At 44.0% G+C, this 22,077-nt stretch overlaps 2 protein-coding genes across 2 annotated transcripts; both read left to right on the top strand.

The window, feature by feature from the left end:
• The first annotated feature begins 641 nt into the window (after positions 1–641).
• Positions 642–2,529, top strand: LOC110803166 (uncharacterized). The gene is made up of 2 exons (XM_056839240.1): positions 642–1,162; positions 1,263–2,529. The coding sequence occupies exons 1-2, from the start codon at positions 642–644 to the stop codon at positions 2,527–2,529; spliced, it is 1,788 nt and encodes a 595-aa protein (XP_056695218.1).
• A 1,092-nt stretch (positions 2,530–3,621) lies between these two features.
• Positions 3,622–5,224, top strand: LOC130469773 (uncharacterized). The gene is made up of 2 exons (XM_056839239.1): positions 3,622–5,065; positions 5,130–5,224. The coding sequence occupies exons 1-2, from the start codon at positions 3,622–3,624 to the stop codon at positions 5,222–5,224; spliced, it is 1,539 nt and encodes a 512-aa protein (XP_056695217.1).
• Positions 5,225–22,077: the final 16,853 nt, after the last annotated feature.

Raw genomic sequence — 22,077 nt, 5'->3', positions numbered from 1 at the left:
AAAGGAATAGAAAATCATGGACAACGGATAACCCCTATCTTTTAGGGATTCTCCTAACCAACCAAGTGAAGAGACCAGCGTATAAAAGAAGAAGACGGTGACAAGCAAAGGGCACGTTAACTCAAGCTCTCATACTCTCAAGCTGTTAAAGCATTCATATTACTCTTGTATTCGCTCTTTAATTTTGTTACATTGATTTCTAGAATAACACACAAACAATCATATAGGAAACTTAGTGGATTGATAGCCTCATAGCTATCCGCGGTTTTTTACCTTATTCATGGGTTTTCCGCGTCAACACTTCTCTGTGTCGTGTCTCTTTTATCTTCCTTTATTTAATTCTTGGTTAGTTAGTGTCGACCCAAGCCAAAGGTCGCCCCTAGACCAAATTTGGCATAAACAGTTTGGCGCCGTCTGTGGGGACATTAACTAGGTTTCACACAAAATCACCCTACACACCATGACTACTGAAGAGATGACGCTCGCAGAGATGAAAGCGGCCTACGAGAAGGCCCAAGCAGAGCTGGCCCAAGAAAGGGCCTCCATTGAAAACCTCCAGAAGGTAGCTCGAATCTGTGAAAAGTACCAAGTATCAATCGCGTTTCAAGCCAGGTGCAAAACCGAAGAAATTGATATTCGAGATGACTGACGACTCCGAGGACCTGTCCGACGGCGAGGAGCCACGTGGGGAAGAGGATGAAGCAACGCTGGATCCCGTCACCAAGCGCCTAAATAAGATGGAAAATCACATGAAGAAGCGATGCTCGTTGATGATGAAGCTGATGACCAAACTGCCAGGAGCACCCACGCCCGTGGAAACCGAACCGACCGATGGATATGCAGCGTCGCCGTTCTGTGAAGCGATCGCTAGGGTGACGGTACCACACCAGCTCCGACTCCCTACCCGGACCACCCTGTACGACGGAACGTCTGATCCATACAGACACGTCAACTTCTACAAGCAGCGAATGTGGCAGATCGGCATCCCCTACGACCTGATCGAGCCCGTCATGTGCAAATCCTTCGGAGGAACCCTCGACGGAGCAGCCCTGGAATGGCTCATGAACATGCATAACACCTGGATCCATCTTCTGCCTGTCCGACCTCATCAACGCCTTCTACCAACAATTCGCCAGCAATCGCCAGTTGGAGAAACAAACAAGTGACCTCTATCGGTTGGTCCAAGGACCTACCGAGTCGGTACGCGATTATTTTAACCGTTTTAATTGTGAGAAAATTAGTATAAAAAACTGTGATGTCAGGACAGCCATCGAAGCATTCAAGAGAGGTCTCGTCCCCAACTCGGAGCTGTACCGGGAACTAACCAAATATCCCTGTGCAACCTTCAAAGAGGTCAGATCGAGGGCCACTGCCCAGATGCGGATTAAAGACGACGAGATTACGCGAATGGCTTCTCAGCGACCAGCAGGGGGCAGCAGCGACATGAGGTCGTACACCCCAAGGAACAACAGCTGGAGGCACCAACCATACAACCGCCAGAATCAGGAACAAAATGTTAATCAATATGATGATACTAACAGTGTTTACAGGAATGAACGGGTCGTCTATCCCCCCATCTCCGAGTATGGCTTCAACGTCGACATCGGTGGCGTGGTGAACGCCCTTCAAAGTGTAGGTGGTACCGTCAGATGGCCTAAGAAGAGCGACAGACCAGACTCTACGAAGGACATGAGCAGGTGGTGCGACTTCCACCGCGACAATGGCCACACAACCGAGGAATGCATCTCCCTCAAGAAGGAGGTAGCGTATCTACTGAAAAGGGGCCACCTGAAGGACCTACTGAGCGACAAAGGAAAGGAGACGTACAACAAGGACAGCAACTCCCAACCCAACCCAGCACTAAGCGGCGACCGACCGGCCCCGCCCACGTTCGAAAAAGTGGTAAACGTTATTTCTGGTGGTTCAGATATATGTGGACTAACTTCTTCTGCAGCTAAAAAAATCAACAGAGGCGAATCTGAAGCCGTCAAAGAGGGGCAGACCGAAGATGAAATAGCGCTCGACAAGTCATTAGCAGCGATGATAATAACCTTCAACGACTCAGATTCAACCGACACACAACAGGAACATCATGACGGTCTAGTCATATCGCTCCCAATAGGCAACGCTCTCATCAAAAGGATATTGATCGACAACGGCAGTTCATCAAACGTATTGTTCCTAGAGGCTCTGCAAGAAATGGGACTAAACGAAAAGAGTATAGTCAGAAGATCGACAGTCCTAGTAGGATTCAGTGGAGAATCGCTACGAACAATAGGAGAGATATCGCTGCCTACATACGCAGAAGGTGTTAATGTGATGACCAAGTTCAACGTCGCCGACTGCCCATCAGCATACAACGTCATTTTGGGACGACCATGGATCCACAAAATGAAGGCGGTGCCGTCGACGTACCACCAGTCAATCAAGTTCCCAACCAAATGGGGAGTCATGGAAATCAAAGGACAACAAAGGGACGCAAAGAAATGTTATGAAACGGCGCTGAAACCATCAAAGTCATCCATCTAGCAATTACAGCCAGGGTCGACGGTAGACGACCCCGACGACCAACAGATCGATGAGATAATACTAGATCAGGCAAAGCCAGACCAATTAGTAAGGATCGGAGCGTCGCTGCCTGACAACATCAAAAGTCAGATAGTGTCATTCCTAAGAGAGAACTCAGACTGTTTCGCTTGGTCGCACGAGGACATGACAGGAATCAGTCCAGACGTCATCACCCACAAACTCAATGTCGACCCCAACTTTAAGCCAGTGAAGCAGAAACGACGAAAATTCGCACCTGAGAGAAATAAAATCATAGACGAAGAGGTCCAAAAACTGATAGACTCCGGGAAAGTCAGAGAAGTCAAGTATCCAGATTGGTTAGCAAATGTCGTCGTCGTCAGTAAAAAGAATGGAAAGTGGAGAGTCTGTATCGATTTCACAGACATCAACAAAGCATGCCCTAAAGACCCATTCCCACTGCCGCACATCGACGCCCTGGTCGACGCCACTGCTGGGCACGAGCTACTAACATTTATGGACGCCTACTCCGGATACAACCAGATCCTTATGCACCCAGACGACCAGGAGAAAACAACTTTTGTAACAGACAGAGGAATTTATTGTTATAAAGTCATGCCTTTTGGTCTTAAAAATGCAGGTGCGACGTACCAACGATTGGTCAACAAAATGTTCAAAGACCAACTTGGAGACACGATGGAGGTCTACATCGACGACATGCTCGTAAAATCAAGGAAAGCTGACGACCATGTCGAACACCTACGACAATCCTTCGACATATTAAGGAAATACGGTATGAAACTTAACCCAACTAAATGTTCTTTCGGAGTGTCTGCAGGGAAATTCTTAGGTTACATCGTCACCCAAAGAGGAATCGAGGCCAGCCCCGACCAGGTGCGCGCAATCATCAACATTCAATCCCCCAGGAACATAAAAGACGTACAACGCTTGACAGGAAGAGTGGCGGCGCTAAATCGTTTTATCTCGCGGTCGTCGGACAAGTGTCGTCTATTCTACGACGTCTTGCGCAAAAAGAAAGGTTTTAGCTGGTCCGACGACCACGAAACAGCCTTGCAAAACCTCAAAAAATACATGATGTCGCCACCCCTCTTGTCCAAGCCCAAAGAAGGCGAAGTCCTACAACTCTACCTAGCAGTCAGCTCCACATCAGTCAGCGCGGTCCTAGCTCGAGAAGATGAAACGCAACAGCTACCTATTTACTACATAAGTAAGTCGCTATTAGAGGCGGAAACCAGGTATTCCTCCCTCGAAAAACTCGTTTTAGCACTCCTTACTGCAGCCAGAAAACTAAGGCATTATTTCGAAACTCACCAAATAGTGGTGATGACTAATTATCCAATCAAGTCTGTGATGCGTAGACCAGAACTAACAGGTCGAATGGAGGAATGGACGATGGCGCTAGGAAGCTTCGACATCAAATACCAACCAAGAACGGCGGTGAAATCGCAGGCCCTAGCAGACTTTGTGGCAGACTTTAGCCCCGACTTGGAGAAAATAGCAGACGACGAAGTCAAACTCATCAATAACGTAGAAGAGGTATGGACGCTCTTCGTCGACGGTTCGTCTAACTTTCGCGGTGCAGGTCTAGGCGTCGTGCTAAAATCACCACAAGGGGACATGATAGCACAAGCCATATGCTGCGATTTCAAAGCGACAAACAACGAAGCAGAATACGAGGCCTTAATCGCCGGATTGACGCTAGCTGAAGAATTGGGGGCAAGCGGACTCAACATATTTAGCGACTCACAATTAATCGTCAACCAGATCAACGGCGACTATGAGGCTAAAGACCTGAAAATGACCTTATACCTCGAAAAAGCAAAAAAGCTAGCCTCCAAATTCAAACCCCTCTCCATCAAACAAGTGCCACGAGACTTGAACACACAAGCCGACGCCCTTGCCAATCTAGGATCCGCACTCAGAAAGTCACCATTCTCGACCATACCCCTAGTACACCTATTGTCACCCGCTATTGAAAAAGACATACCACAAGATGCCAGCCTCGTCCTATCAGCCACAAACACAGACAGCTGGACCAAGCCCATCCTCGACTACCTAACACACGAAACCCTACCCGACGACAAGCTCGAGGCCAGGAAGATACTTTTCAAAGCGTCACGATATGTTATTTTGCAGGGTATACTATTTAAAAGATCAGCGAACGGAATGTTGATGCGATGCGCAGAAAAAACAGAATGGGAAAAATTACAAAAGCAATACCACGAAGGAGAATGCGGCGGACATGAAGGAGGACGAAGCCTGTCAACCAGAATCAAAAGAAACGGATACTATTGGCCAACAATGCTCAAAGACGCAATGAGGTACGTAGCTAAGTGCGACAAATGTCAACGACACGCAGGTATGACACATAAACCATCTGAATTCTTACACCCCACCTTAACTCCGTGGCCTTTCATGAAATGGGGGATGGACATCGTCGGTAAACTACCCGTCGCCCCAGAACAAAAGGTCTTCATGCTAGCTCTAACAGATTATTTTTCTAAGTGGATAGAAGCAGGTGCGTTCCAACAAGTAAGAGACAAAGAGGTATGTTCGTTCATATGGACTAATATTATATGCAGATTCGGAGTGCCATCAGAAATCATATGCGACAACGGATCCCAATTCATCAGCGACAAGACTAGGGCTTTCTGCAAGACGTGGAACATCGAGCTAAAGACGTCGACGCCAAGATACCCCCAAGCAAATGGACAGGCGGAATCCAGCAACAAAACAATCATCGCATCACTAAAAAAGCGACTGGACGATAAGAAGGGACGATGGGCAGAAGAGCTGCCATCCATCCTATGGGCCAATATGACGACGCCTAGGACGGCGACGGGACAGACTCCCTTCTCACTCGTTTACGGGTGCGAAGCAGTACTACCCCCTGAAGTGACACTGCCCAGTGCACGATATGGACTCATGACACCAGAACAGAACGACGTCGAACTTAGTGAAAATCTCGACAACACAGAAGACTTCAGTGAAGCAGCGTTGATAAGAATGGCGTCGCAACAACAGATCGTGGCAAAATGCTTCAACAAAAACGTCAAAGTAAAAATGTTCAAGGAAGGCGACTGGGTGCTGCGCAAGGTATTCCAAAATACAAAGGAACTAAACGCAGGTAAGCTCGCACCAGCTTGGGAAGGACCGTACTTGATCGACAAAATCGTCGGAAAGGGGGCATACAGACTCGCCACCATAGACGGCAAGTCAGTCCCCCGAAGCTGGAACGCTACGCATCTTAAACTCTATCACTTCTAAACGTTCGTCGTATCCAGTTTTATCAGTTGTCGTACCATCGTATTTACCTTTGTCATTTCTTTTTATAGCTTTATTTTTTTTAGAACCATTACTGACTTAGGCATCGGAGGGCCGTTGGCATCCCCAACGGCCAATCCTCCTAGCAACCCATGTTTTCTTTTTGCAGGAAAGTGACACACAACGAATGTCAATTAGAATCGACGACGTACGATGGAAAGTAAATCCCAAGTAACAAAACGATGGACAAACGACACAGGTACTGTTTTACATGCATATAATTCTACCACCTTCAATACATGTTTTTCGTAAAACACACGTTGCACGACACACGACAAAAACTGTGAAGCACAAATGCAAAAGCCACACACAAGAGAAAAAAGAACACACTTATATCACAAATTACAAACTACGCGACCCCTGGGGCCACGACCTACAAAATGCAAACACAAATACCATCCAAACACCTCGCCGCCGCCACCGACGACGAGTAAAAACATTCAAGTTACGAAAATAAAACACAAGTTATCCAAACCACCTCGTCGTCACCATCGACGACGAGTAAAGAAATTCACAAACAAAACACAAAAAACCAAAAAATATTCAAACTACGAACTATTACATCCCTTCTTCTTGGGTGGAAGCCTGAATCTCCACCTGAATCTCTTCCTGGGTAGAAGTCTGGCCTGGGGGCACGACGACGTCAGTCACGTCCAACGTCTTCTCCAAAGACACCTCCTGAGCGGCGACGACAAGTGCGTCTCCCTCATGCTGCCCATCTAAAGGTTCCCCCCTTGCTCCAACATAGGAGTGCCCTCGACCAGAGGAGTAACGTCGGCGTCAGTCGCGGCAGTATCCGCCTCCACCTCGTCCACGTCCACCACAGGAACCGATAACTCCGCCATGGTACCACCGTTAGCCAGAAAGTCATCCACCTCCTTCTGACATGGCCAAATACTGGTCTCCCCTATCATACAAGAGTACATCATTTGCGCCCTTGTCCTCCATATGGCCAGAGCCTTGACATCCTTAGCCTCTTCCTGCAAAGCTTCATACAAACTCCGCAGCCCCTTCATCTCCTCTGAAGTCGAGACCAACTCCTCCTTCACCTTCTTCAACTCATTCGTCGCGTCAGCTAGCTGCTCGTCCTTGGTCTTCAGCTGCTCGTTCTTCGTTTTAACCACTGCAGTCAGGTCGACCACTTTCTTCTCAGCAACCTTCCATTTAGCCTCCCACGACGCAGCCGCCTTCTTCGTCGCCGCCAACTGCTTTCCAGCGTTGGTCAATTCGTCACACAGTAGCGAACATTGCCTACGCACAGCCAACGCAGCTTGAGACGCCTGCGCACAACGCATACCCAAAACAATATCAACACAATGAACATTTTACACACGACAAACGAAAATAACATAATACTCACCCGCAAGCTAAGTTCAGCAGCGTCCGACGCAACAGGAAGAGGATCCACCTCGTGGTATCGCTGATATGTCGTAGGCAGAATCAAACGATCAGCGTAAGGCCAAATAACGGTCGCCTCACCGTCGCCCAAGAAGTATGAGGGCAAGGAAATAACCGTGTCCTTGACAACGCTCTTCTCGACCGAACACTTCTTGGCCGACCCGGCAGACACACCACCAACAGCAGCAGCGACAGGCGACAGCGCCTTGAACGGTTTCGGAGGCGACGACGAAGCAATAGGATGGAAACCTTCACCACCTATGACGACGGGCGTATCAGGCGACGCCCCAATCTTAGAATGGCGAAAGACGACAGACATGGCCCGACTGCCAGACGCAGCAGACGAACCCTGCCCACCAGCGGCAGCCGTCAACCTCAGATGCTTCCTCGCCCTCTCCATCACTTCACTCTGCGACATCCGCGACACTGGCCTACTTGACAACGTGTGCTCTTCAAAAAACAAAAACACAACATCATAAAACACAAACCCCCAAACACTTAACCAAAAAGCCAAAAAATACACAAACCTGAAGTGTCAGCCATATCTTCTTCTTCCTCAGCAGACGACGAATTTGCTACCACCTCCTCAGCCAAATCCAATTTCTTGCGACGACGAACCAAGGGAGCTACCTCCTCCTCTACCTCCTCCTCTGCACCTTCGACGTCGTCTGGCCCAGCCTCCTCCTGCCCGTCTAGGAAACCACCGTCGCGACTAAAAGATCTAGCCTCGACACGATAACTTAAAAACTTCTTGTATTTGTCGATCGAGTCAGCGTTCAACTCAGTCAGGGACGATGCCTTGACAACTAAAAAAAAAACCAAGTAAGGCAACGTTCAGTAAAATAACGAGAAACAAAAACAAGAAAAACCACCTTTACCTTCCATCGTCCACCCTTCAACCAAAAAATGCCCTTTATCTCCCAAAGAATCCTTGCTCACATAGACAAAACGACTTTGCCAACCCCTGTCGTTCACAGCTAAGCCAACGCCTAAATTCTTCTTCCCCTTCTTTGTGACTAGTGTATATCTACAACACTCCTTCAGCGCCAGGCCGTAAGAAAACATCAAGTCAGACAAGTCAAAAGGCACTTGCCAGTCTGCGGTAACTCCTTGCACCACCGCGAACACCCGCCAGATCTGGGGCATCAACTGACCCGGACTCAAATGAAAAAGTTCAATGAAGGACCTAGCTAACGGAGTGAAAGGAAATTTAAAACCGATTGTGAACGGATACTCGTACATGACGACGTACCCCTCAGGACAGTTAAGAGCTTCTTCGTCTGAAGCTGGAATCCTCACCTCCGCCGACGGCGGCAAACCAGCCAGCTCGATAAACGCCGCCGGATCCAGCATGGTAGAGTATATCGGATTAAGGGACTTAACTTGAACAGATCCCGACTCCCCCTTCGCTCTAGCTACAATGGATTTAGATCTAACCATCTTATTTATGACATTCTACAGGAAAATCGAAAAAAACAAGTGAACTTTACCTGAATTCAGACGAACTCAGTGCGAAAACCGAATTCTTCTTTCTCCTTTTCTCTCTCTCGTTTTCGGATCTGGAAACTTTTTCGGAAACTCTTTGTGAAGAAACTTTATTGCATGTCATAGATTAGTATTTATTGCTCTGGAATTTCAAACGGTTTTTGTCCCACGAACTAAACAGTTATAGACGGTTTATTTTTCAAAAATTGAAATTGTTTCTTTGGCTTTGAATGGCTCCGCAAAATCACAATTGGGGGCAAACTGTTATCCCACTTTTTGGACTAACGACTTAACCGCTCTGACGTTTGATCATGTCGTGTCAACTAGGTTTGATCGTGTCACAGGTCGAGGTCGAGTCAAGAGGACATGTCAGACGCAACGTCGAACAACGAAGGATAAGAGATAGCCTATAGGCGACATAGGACCGACGACGTCGATGATTGGGACAAACAGGACTAGGGCAAAAGCCAGGCCCAAAGCCTAAGATCCACAGCGCCGTGATAAGGGAAGAAAAGGTCCAAGAGACGGTGATAAGATCATGGAAGTAGTTGAAAGGAATAGAAAATCATGGACAACGGATAACCCCTATCTTTTAGGGATTCTCCTAACCAACCAAGTGAAGAGACCAGCGTATAAAAGAAGAAGACGGGGACAAGCAAAGGGCACGTTAACTCAAGCTCTCATACTCTTAAGTTGTTAAAGCATTCATATTACTCTTGTATTCGCTCTTTAGTTTTGTTACATTGATTTCTAGAATAACACACAAACAATCATATAGGAAACTTAGTGGATTGATAGCCTCATAGCTATCCGCGGTTTTTTACCTGATTCCTGGATTTTCCGCGTCAACACTTCTCTGTGTCGTGTCTCTTTTATCTTCCTTTATTTAATTCTTGCTTAGTTAGTGTCGACCCAAGCCAAAGGTCGCCCCTAGACGAAATTTGGCATAAACAAACTTCATTAACCCACTAAACCAACAAACGAGAGTACCTGATAGGAGGCAAATCTTGCTGGAAAAGACCTTCTCCTTCACCTTCCATTCGAGACCTACACACACCTAAGTTACACTAATTAAAACCTAACTTTTCCAAGTAAACTTAATCAACCCACCAAACCAGCATCATAGTAAACCTAATGATATTAATCAACAGAGCCAAATTGTCTATTTCAAACACGATTACTATTTCCCTTATCTCGCCCAACACCTACAACAAAGTTGTATCTCGTCAAGAACAAAAGTAACTATCTCGATCGGTTCTAACTCCTTCGAGAAAGATTAGCAACTCGATCGGTTCTAAGACATACTTTAAGCTAAATACAGTTGTTATAAGAATTATATTGTATACTCCCAAAATGACGGTAACTCAAATTCTCCGATATTTGAGAGATTGAGACCTTAAGGTCTCCTTTTGGTTTGGTGTTAAATTTTAAGTGCGAAATGATTTTACATGAAACACATTTTTCAAGGAAAAATATATTTTCAAACTAATTTTCTTTGTTTGGTTCCTTAAAAGAAAAGGGGAGAAGATGGTGAATTTTGAGGGGACGAATAAAGGAGGTATGGATGAATCTAGAGGTGAGTCTAGAGTATGAGTCTTGGGATAATGTGATGAAAGACTACTTCAAGTTTGGAAGATATTTAATTCAAAACACACTCAAGATCATTCAAGGCTCTATTTTTTTCTCCCACCAAATCAAATCATGACACATAAAAATAGATATATACATAATTTATAATTTGAGGCCAAAGTTAGGTGATTCCGAGGTGAGTCTGGGGGATAAGGGTGAGTTTATCCTCAAACTCAACCCAAATTTTCAGACTTTGTCACATAAGCTTTCCACTAACTTTCACCTATTTTTTCATTATTCGGACTCACACAATACTTTCTCTATTTTTACACATTATTCCTAGATTGAAATGTCAGTGGGGCGAGTTTCATGGGAGAATCATCTCGCATCCGCCCCCAAGTAAGCGGGGATGGGGAAGGGTTGGCGGGTGATGGTGTAACGATGAGTATAAAATTTTATCCGCCATGGGTGATGGGGCGGGTGTGGATTTTGTGTTGGACCCGCACCATTCCTCCCCCCCGCCTCGCCTCGCCTCATCCGCACCCACCCTCTCCATCCCCTCCCACCTTGCTTTATACCGTCAAGCTAACCCAAATCTCATATAGTAAACGAAATTAAATTTATTTTAAAAAAATCTAAGTTGAACACTTTTTTTTTGTGTTTAGATGTGTTTGTATGTGATAACATAAATTTAAGTGATACTTTTAAGTTTGTTTGGTTGGATTTTTCTTTATGTAAAATAACTTTTTTCCATTATAAGTAATTTTTAGTTGTCAAGTATTTTTTTTCTATTGCCGTGGGTACGCCCGGGTGGGGATGGATACCCGTGTGTGGTGGGGTGGAAATTTATTTTTGTTTGTATCCATCGGGATGGGCATGAATTTTGTACCCGCCATGGGTGATGGGGCAGGGACGGGAATGGGGATGAGGATGGGGATGGAGAGACCTACGTCTGCATCTGTCCCAGGCAGTCTTACGGAAGACAGAAGGATACTAGAAGATAGTCTGAATACTCATAAGGTTGGGTCGACGCTCGCCACCAGAAAGAAGCGATGAGGGCTGTCTACGAAGCTCCTCTCTGACATCCTTAATTATCTCCAGACTCTCCTCATACTCAAATAAGCTCCTAAAAGAAAGATAATGAAATAGGATAAAGTATGATGATGTAACATAATTTGATTTGGTTGGAAAAAAAAGTGGAGTTTTACGTGAGTCTTGAGCGAGTCTTGTATTTTCATACTTGCCTTTAGACTTGTTGCAGTCTTTTACTACATTATCCCAAGAGTCTAACTTCAAACTCTCTTCACATCCCCTTCAATACTAGGGATAAATTCACTTGTGTAAAATTAGGGAGAGTCTTGTATGAGCCTGGATAATAAAAAGTAGGAAAAAAAAGTTAGTACAAAGATGAACTCGCCCTAAGGAGGAAAGGAGGAAATGTGAAAAAGTAGGTTCCCTCCCTTTCAAATGGAAAAGATTTTCCACCTTTGAGAGAATTACGGAAAATTGTTTCCATCTATTGCCAAACCAAACAACGTAAAATGGTTGAAAAGGGAAAAATCGTTTTTCATGAAAACATTTTATACCATACCAAACGAAGCCTTGACTAGAGCAATAGCTGAAGCTTGAAAATAGAGTTTCTTTATATACTTCTATTGATTAATTGTTTAACAAATTGTTCTTCCCCCGTTTCATAAGTCTATCACTTTTATTCATGTGATAAATGTTTTTAAACTTTAACCGTAATTAGTATTTGAGATATTAGAGAAAAAATTATTGTGTATATCATTAAATTCGATTCAATAATTTTGAAATATGAATTTTTATACTTTTAAGGATATTTTGGTATTTACTACCTTAAAAATACACCTCTTTTGTATTTACTACCTTATAAAAATTTTATTTTAAATTACTACCTTAAAGTTCCAATTTATTTTCATTTACTACAACTTTACAGTTTGCTCATTTTAAAATTGAGATATCTCTTTCGTTTCTTAATCATTTTAAGTGATTCAAAGCCCATTCTTCTCATTTATGTGTAAGGATTCCATAGGGATCTAGGTTTTAAAATTTTGTAAAAGGTAAAAAAAATTAAAATATTATTTTTAAAAGTTTAAAATATATATGAATTATCAAACTAATTGTTTTGAAATGTCGTTCTCAATGAAATCCCTATAGAACAAGGAAAATAATGAACTTTGAATCACTTTAAATAATTAAGAAACGGAAGAGATATCTTAATTTTAAAATGAGAAAACTATAAAGTGGTAGTAAATAAATAAAAATTGGAAGTTTAAGGTAGTAACTTAAAATAAAAATTTCATAAGGTAGTAAATACAAATGTGGTGTATTTTTAAGGTAGTAAATACCAAAATTTCCTACTTTTAACTAATACAAATTATATAATTAAAGATGTTAGTGACTAAAGGAGTGTAATGGAGACCGATCATATATAATGCCGAATTTTATGATCAGATGAGATATTTTTTTTTTTGAGGGGATCAGATGAGATAGGTACTTCATGACATTATAATAACTCTCCCATGAAAGATAGGGTTCCTCTCCTTTGAAGCGAGCCGAACCTCCGTCGCGAACGACTCCACTCCGGCAATATGGCCGATGAACTGGCTTTACAATGCTCTTCGTTAAGACTAAATGACGACGAAGGCGGATTGATTGATGTAGGAGATATTGAATGTGAGGAAACAGATGAGAAACTGGCTTTATTATTGGTGGGGAAATTGCTTACAGAACGTCCATATAACATTGAAACTTTCAAACGAACTATGGCTAAGGTATGGGCAACTTCGAATAATCTGATAATTAGGGTTCTTGGACCTAATTTTTTTTCTTTTCAATTTTTTCATTGGAGGGATAAGGAAAAGGTTATGAACGGGAGGCCATGGTGTTGGGAAAATAATCTCCTAGTTCTGGAAGAGGTGGAAGGGGATGAACAACCTGAAAATGTATTGATTAAACTCTCACCTTTCTGGATTAGGGTATGCAAATTATCGCTCAATTGTAGGTCGAACAACTATGTGAAAGCCCTAACAGAAGATATGGGAGATTTTTGGAAATAGAAGACGATGTTTTGGGTTTGGATAGGTATCGACGTATTCGTAGGATGATTGATGTTAGCAAGCCATTATGTCGTTACCAATGGATGAAAGATAGGAAGGGGAATGAAGTTAAGATTGAATATAAGTACGAGAGGCTCCCTTATTTCTGTCTTGCGTGTGGCATATGTGGCCACTCGAAAAGGGATTGTGTGAATGTATCTGAGGAAGATAAGAAGAAAAGGCTAGGGTGGGGCCTAAGTCTTCGAGCATCACCTCCAAAAGGCCATGCACGAGACTTTGAGGAACTGGCTCAAATTACATCGGGTCGGCAACAGCTCTTTGTGACGAAGGAGAAGGATACTAATGCCCCGAGACTGGTGGAGGGTGTAATTAAAGAAAGGGTGGGGGGAGAGGATGTAGTTGAGGGAAGTAAGAACATGAGAGACAAAGCTGAGATTGAAGGGTTGGATGGTATAGTACGGAAGGTGGTAATTATAGACGATGTAGTGGGGAAGGTAGGGGAGTTAATGCTTAAGATGGGTGGTGAAGCAGTGGGTGGCAATGTGAGTGACATTGTGAATGAGGGTGAGTTACTTGATCAAAGAAGAGTTGGTGAGAAGTATGTTAGGGAGGTGGGAGCTTTTAATATGGGACATGGCACTAACCCAACTGTCAGGAAGTTTAAGAGAGTAAAGAAAAGTGGGATTGAGGTGGTCGTTAATAGGGGGTCAGATGAGAAAGAGTTTAAATGTTATAAGATATAAAGGAAAATATGGAAATTGATGGTGAGGATGATGGGGGTAAGAGATTGAAACAAGCAAGCTTAGCCGGGCTTGTTAAAGTAGCGGAGGTTGGTCATATCCAACCCGCAAACAACAATGAAAATCTTAAGCTGGAACTGCCAAGGTGTAGGGGGTATTTTTTCGTACTTTTTTTGATTCCCCTACGGAAAGCTTGGAGCTTTGTATGTTTTTGGATTTCGAAGGAGTCGCCACCAAACAATTTTAAGGGTCCCGTTTAAAAGATCAAAGTTGACTCTTTAGTGGATAAGGCATTGAATCATAGAAACGGATGGGTGAGATCCGGGCAAGGGAACGAGATGCTTATTCCGCGAGCCTTAAAAATTGTATTCAAGTGCATGGAAAAGAACATTTTGGAATAACCCTAGTCATGACACTATTTGGTTTGAACTTGGAATTTTAGCACATAGAATTTCTACTTGTATTGTGACCACTTCGCTTTAAAGTTAATTTAAGGGAACCTAAGGCCGGTTAGTCCAAGAAATTATCTTTGTAAAGCATGTGTAACTTTGCATTTTGTTGTATTTAGCATGTGAGGTGATGAAAGAAATAAACAAGTAAAGCAACATCACAATAAATAAAGGAATTATCGAAAGTGCATACAAAACCACATCATCTCAAAGTGAGATGAGTAAAGAATGCGGAATTAAAATAGCAAATAATAAAGGTGCGAAATTGAAGTGCAATATTGAAAGGTGCGATATTGAAATGCGTTATTGAAATTGCAATATTGAAATGACGATATTGAAATTGCGATATTGAAATTGCGATATTGAAATTGAACTATTGTATTTGAGTTCCGAACGCCAAACCACTACTTAATAATAAGTGCATCCGACACGGATTCAAGTCTAAAAATCTAAACTTTAGGACAAGTTGCTCATCCAAAAGTGTCTTAGATTTTGGGCATAGGAATTGAACTTGAAATATTGAATCTTGAATATTGAATCTTGAACATTGAACTTAGGAGTCTTGAATCTCAAAGATTAGACCTTTTCATGTAAAAAAGGTTTCATCTTTGATATGCTCCATAACTTGAGATGATTCTAGTTTAAGGAAGTGATTACAAACAACCTTAAACAACATAGAATCTTGAAAATGAAACTTGCACTTGAATATTGAAATGAGGAGTCTTGAATCTCAAAGATTAGACCTTTTAATGTCAAAAAGGTTTCACCTTTGATGTGCTCCATAAATTGAAATTATTCTAGTTTAAGAAAGTGAATACAAACAACCTTAAACATCATGGAATCTTGAAAATGGAACTTTACTTGAATATTGAAAAGAGGAGTCTTTAATCTCAAAGATTAGACCTTTAAATGTTAAAAAGGCCTCACCTTTGATTTTCTCCATATCTTGAAAATGATTCTAGTTTAAGGAAGTCATTACAAACAACCTTAAACATCATGGAATCCATAACTTTGTATTTGAATCATAGAAAGTGTTGATTTTGTAAAAATATGTGATTGTTGTAAGTGACACTTTTGAGAGCAAAAGTGTCAACTTTACTAATCATTTTGAAAGAAGAATTGTAGAACACATAGTAGATTAGGATTAGGATTCAGAATTACCTAGTTATGATTAGGTTAGAATTCCTCTTGGAGCTCCCAATTGCTTGAACACTTCAGATTTGTATGAGAATTTGATCTTTGAGGGGGAATTTCAGAATTATGACGTTCTGATTGTAATTTGGTGCCCTAAAATTCTTAGAAATCAGGGTTTAAATAGAAAATTGGATGGCTAAACGCCAAGTGCCAGCTGCGCCCAGCGCAGGCTGTGGCGTCTGGCGCCGCTGACGTGGCAAAGGAAACGCCAACGCAAGGACGATGACGCCGTCCTTGCATTTGTCTTTTTTCAATCTACCATTGTACGAAATGTAGAATTTGCTTAATGATTAAGGCTTTGATTTTGCGACTAAAAACTAGCCGTTTTCGGGTTTTTGAATTCGGTTTTACGGGACGAGGCCCGGTTTGCTCGGTTTTGTAGGTCGGCGCCCGAATTTGGATTGCTTAGTGTCATTTTGACTGGAAAATGTCTTGAAAAACCAATGGAGAGGTCCATTGGGTGAGATTGTGTTTGTATTTTGAAATTTGTTTTTGGAAATTGAATTTTGTACCGAGTTCCGGAATGGGAACGGGCTCGGGAATTGGACTTTGGATCATGGACTTTGGAATATGTTTTAGCAATTGGGACTTCCGCACGGAGTTGTACAAACCACCTAGCAAGGATAATAGTATCGTCATCATCCCATAGGAGAGACAATATTTAGGTGTCTACAGAAGCCCCCACTTTGACTGAGCGTCCGGTTAGGAAAGCGCAAGTCAAAGTTTTCGACTAGGGATGGAGAACGGTCAAGATGTTCTGCAATCAAGACCATGTTTTGTACGCCGGTACCTACACAAGCCAAGCGTTAGGAAAAAGGATAGAGTCTACCTCCGTGCGGTTGGGTCGACTATGATTTGTACTTGTATTGCTTTTCCGTCTTTGGTTTAGGACGGAGCTTGGCTTCGAAAATTTTGAATCTTGAATTTTTGGAATTTTGAATTCCGAATTTTGAATACCCGGAGTTGATCCGCTGGCGATATGCTCATTGGGAGAAGAGCTTTTTATTGACTCTTAAAATTTCGGCTAACTTTCCTGGAGCTTGGGTCCGTTTGGAGTCGAACTCTTGAATTCTTGTATTTTTCGGACTTTGCATTCTTGAACTATTCATCTGTTGTCGTTTGGAGAAACATATACATGCCAGTAATTTCTGAAGGTAGCATCATTTGATGTTTGATGCCTGGTGCAGAAAACTGTAGCAGCAAGGAACGCGCAATCAGCACGGAGGACCGTGCGAAGAAGATTCCACGCATGCAGAAGTGCGGCGCCCGACGCAGGGTATGATGTTTGGCGCGAGGCTGGGCTATAAATGCCGCCCTTGTCGTGCCTTTAGAAGAGCAACTACACTCATTTTTCTTGCTTTTCTCTCTTAAAGGTCGACTACTCTCCCCTTGATCTTGTTGTTCTTGCCTTGTCCATGTAAGTGTTTCATGTTTTGTTTACGAAATAACCTCTAGGATTGCATGTAGTTTCAATTTTTTTACTTTGAAATGCTTGTTGATATGATGCTTGTACAATATTAGGCTTCTTGAATCTTGTAGGAGAAAATTGTTTGGTAGCCACTTGAACTTGAACTGTTGAAACTTGTGGAATTTTGAACTGTTGGAACTTGTAGAATTTTGAATTTTTCCTTGAATTTCGTACTTGGTATTTGTAGATAGTGACCCCATTGGTGATCTCGTTGGGTCTTGTAGGAGAGTAGGCTAGGATGGCCTAGATGTTGTTGTAGAATTTATGAATATTGGCTTCGACATGGATAGCCTAGGCGTTGGTGTAGGACTTGTATTCCTGCTTCGGCATGGATAGCCTAGGCGTTGGTATAGAACTTATATTCCCGCTTCGGCGTGGATAGCCTAGGCGTTGTGGTAGAATTATCTTTTGAAGTAGAGGTCCCTGCTACACTTGTATGGCCATTGGGGATTTTTTGGACTTTGATATTTGTATGGGATAGTATAAGATAGCCCCCCAAGCTTGAATGTTGATTTTTTGTATTTCGAATGATTTAGCATGCCTCGTCATACCCGGAGGAAGCTCGCCGAACGTTCGACAGTTCGAGCAGCTATGGAGGACGCTTCGGATAATGAAGCGGCGGCAACGAACGTGCCGGGGCCAGGCATGGTACCACGGGCAGTGCCCACCTTCGACGGCACTGGCTGGCGGCCTTCCGATCTTGCATTTCGACCAGAGTTTCATCTGTCCCAGCGGCCACGCGCTAGCTTGGTGATTCTTGTACTGTGTTTTGAACTTGTGTAGATCTTTAATTGATCCACCCATTAGTAGGCTGACGGGGAGCCGATGCGCACATTTTGGTCTTTGAGGGATCTTTGTACTGCTCTCCCGACTGTCCATGACGATGAGGAGGCTCGATCGATCTGGACGGAGACGAGTCTGGTTGATTTTTGGAATGCCTTGGGAGACGCCCAAGGGAGGACGGGCGTAAAAGCCCGACTACAGGCCCTGCTGGAGCGGTGGTGGGATACCACCAATACTTTCCATATGGTCTGGGGGGGGGGGGGAGATCACCATTACCCCTTTCGAGTTCGCCATGATCACAGGCCTCCCCTTTTTTGAGAGGGAGGTGACTTTCGACCCCAAATTGACATGGCATTCGGATGGTGTCAGGGAATTGATTGACCCTTTTTTTGATTTGACTATGGATGATACCCGTGCTTCTGTGACGGTGATTATGGATGGGATCCAAAGGAAGGACATATCTGCGGAGCAGAGGGTTCAGCTCTTCCTCCTGTAGTAGAGTGATGGCCCCGGGCAAGAGTAGCCGGGTACTGGTTGGTGTCCTGGGGTCTTTGAGAGACTCGAGGGTTGTCTCAGACCTCAACTAGGGTGGTCTGGCATACAACCACCTTTTGTATGAAATGAAGAACGCCTCCCGGACTGCACCGGTGAGCAAGGCGAGTGTCGCTGCTTTGTGGAGCGTGCTGGAGGTATTTAAGACTCCTTGTATTTTGTATTTGTATCTTGAATTTTGTATGCGTAGAATTTGACTGATGCTTTTGCATATTTTTTGAAGATCTGGGCGTACGAGCATTTTCCGACCTTGGCGCCAGCTCGTCCGGGGGTTGCGGCTTATCCGTATGCTGCCTCTTGGGTAGGAGCGGTGCGCAGGGATGTGTTTTTGGCGACCTTCCGCAGAGCTTTACGAGTTTTGCCTGTTGGACAGGTATGCCTTTGTACTGTTCTGGACCTTTGTATTTGTTGCACTTGTTTATTTGTCTGAGTTGTCTGTTTTGTAGGTGGTTTTGCGTCCTTTTGCTGGTGCGCCTACACTGGCTTCGGCCATGCAAGCCTACTTCTTGTATGGGCGGCGGGCCTTGCTTCCGGGGGTTGAATCTTGTATTTGGTGAGTACTCCCTTGGTGGGGAATTGCTGCTATGAGACATGCACCTGGCTCTACTGCTTTGAGGGTGCCTAGCCTCACAATGTTAGTCTTCTACTCGCCTGCTCGAGTGATGAGACAATATGGCTTGAAGCAAGAAATTCCGGATTGTGCGGAGGAGCATCCGAAACCTGTTGTACTGAAAGCTAATCGACTTGAAGTTTGGAGGCGGTATTGGGTTGCCAAACTATTCTTGAGTATTCAATTCCCACCCGAGCCTGTTACTCTGCCTGCCGGGTATATTATATGGATGAAAGGCCCAAGCCAAAGGGACATTTCTCTCTCCGGGCCAGCGGGAGCCCGGGGTTCTAGGGCTAGACGCCCTGCATCAATTGATTATGAAGAAGGTGACGGGAGTGTAGCCCGTCCGGTGCTTGACCGTTCTGGGTTCAAAGGAGGTTCGTCATCCTCCTGTCTTGGAAGACTAGCAAGTTCCTTCTCCCGCCGCTTGGGCAAGGCGAAGATTGATGAAGGATTGCGGGGAGAGCCAGGGGATAGTACTCAAGGTGCCAAGACTCAAGAGCATACTCGCCCGACTCCAGACCTTTGTAGGCTAAATGTGTTTGAAGTTGTATTAGTAGGAAGTGTGTTTAAGAGTGTGTTTAGAAGATGTGTTTAGCAATTGTGTATAGTGGAAGTGAGAAGGCTTTGAACTTTGCTTCACTTTGATTCCAACTTTGTACTTTGAATTAGCTTTGAAGGCTTTAGAGCCAAATAAAAGTTATTGGGTTAAATTTCGCTTGAACATGCTTTACATTTGCACATTTGGAATAAAACCCAAACAACAATTGAATTTTGAATTTTGATTTGATTTTTAGGATGCCCTTAATTGAGGAAATTTTGAATTTTTTTTTGGATTAAAGTGGCCGGGCCTCGGAATGAGGTTACCTAGGTGTCCCGTTAAGGAATCAGGCCGAACGTAGTTCTAACTTACAGAACCTTTTGAGTTTGACTTTGAATTTTGAATCTATAACTTAGACATAGAACTTCTTGAGCTGATCGGGGTCTGTCAAGGAACGGAACTCTGTCCCATCGACATCTGTTAATTCGACTGCTCCTCGGGGGCGGATTTTCTTGACAATGTATGGTCCTGCCCAGTTGGCTTTGAATTTTCCCCTTGGGTCCATGACGCTCTTGCGAAGGGCTTTCAGGACAAGCTCGCCTTCCTTGATGTTTCGGGTTCTAACCCTCTTGATGAATTGTCTGGCCACTCGGCGCTGATAGACTTGTACATGGTGAGCGGCTTGAAGCTGACGCTCATCGAGCATGACTAGCTCGTCATATCTTGCTTGTACCCATGCAGGTTCTGGGATTTTTCTTTCGAGGACTATCCTTAGAGAAGGTATCTCCAGCTCAATAGGTTGGACTACTTCCATTACATAAACCAATGAAAATGGGGTTGCGCCCGTTGAAGTGCGGATTGAAGTTTGATACCCCCACAATGCAAAGTGTAACTTTTGGGGCCAGTCTTTGTAATTGGTTGTCATTTTCATGATGATGGCTTTGACATTCTTGTTGGCTGCTTCGACTGCCCCATTAGTTTGCGGGCGATAAGGCGAAGAACGGTGATGTTGAATTTTGTACTCGGTGAATAGATCTTCACACTCTCCTTGAAAATGGGTTCCCTGGTCACTAATGAACTCGTGAGGAACACCGTATCTGCATATGATGTTTTCTTGTATGAACTGGGCCAATTCCTTGGAACCCAACACTTTGAATGACCTGGCTTCGACCCACTTAGTGAAATAGTCGATTGCGACCAATATGAACTCATGACCCCCGCTGCATGTTGGAGTGACTTTGCCGATGACGTCGATACCCCAAGCTGAGAATGGCCATGGTGATGATTGAGAATATAGCAAGGATGGGGAATGTGCTTTAGGTTCGCACACTTTTGGCAGGTAGGACATTTCTTGACGAAGAAGTAACAATCCCATTCGAGGGTGGTCCAGTAATACCGAGCCCTGATGACTTTGAGGGCCAACATCTTTCCATTCATGTGAGTACCACAGACCCTGGCATGCATGGTGTCCATGACTCTTTGTGCTTCTTTGTTGTCGACACATCGGAGGTTGGGGCCGCTAGGGGACCTCTTGTATAGAACATCGCCTTCTATGAAGAAATTGGCTGATTGTAGGCGTAAAGCTCTTTGACTCTTGCTTGAAAAGTGCGGGGGATACTCAGAGTTTTGCAGATACGTTTAAATGTCTGTAAACCAAGGCTCATCTTTGTCAGGCTCGACGTCGTCAATAGCATGGACATATGCTGCTTCTTGACGCGTTTCAATTGTAAGTGGCATTTCAGCCATGCCATTTGGAATGTTGATCATTGATGCCAGTTTTGCCAGTGCGTCGGCGAATTGATTCTCCTCTCTCGGGAGGTATGTGTAGCGAAGCTCTTCTACTTGCTCAGACAACTTCTCAAGATAGGACTGGTATGGAGCCAAGCTTTCGCTCCTAAATTTCCACTTGCCGGAAATTTGATTGATGATTAGGGAGGAATCCCCGTACACTCGAAGTTTCTGGTCACCCAATGCTAAGGCGGCTTCCAGGCCCATAATGCATGCTTCATATTCTGCCGCATTATTCGTGACATTGAATTGCAATTTTGCTGACATATGAATGTGAGTGCCGCCTGGGGCTACTAGAATCACTCCAACACCACATCCGTTCTGATTTGAGGCACCGTCAAAGTGCAGCGACCAACTGTCATCGCTTGTCATTAGAATTTGCTCATCGGGTAAGTCATAATCTTCCTCTTCTGCCTCAATGGGACAGTCGGCTAGGAAGTCTGAGACCGTCGAACCCTTGATAGATTTTTGAGGAATGTACTTGAGATCGAATTCTGCTAACATGACCAACCATCTAGACAACCATCCGTTGAGAGCTGGCTTTTCAAA

Source organism: Spinacia oleracea, chromosome 3, assembly GCF_020520425.1.
Source record: "Spinacia oleracea cultivar Varoflay chromosome 3, BTI_SOV_V1, whole genome shotgun sequence".
Taxonomy (NCBI): domain Eukaryota; kingdom Viridiplantae; phylum Streptophyta; class Magnoliopsida; order Caryophyllales; family Amaranthaceae; genus Spinacia; species Spinacia oleracea.
Note: the sequence above shows the minus strand (reverse complement) of the source record. Positions and strands in the feature narration are given on the sequence as shown.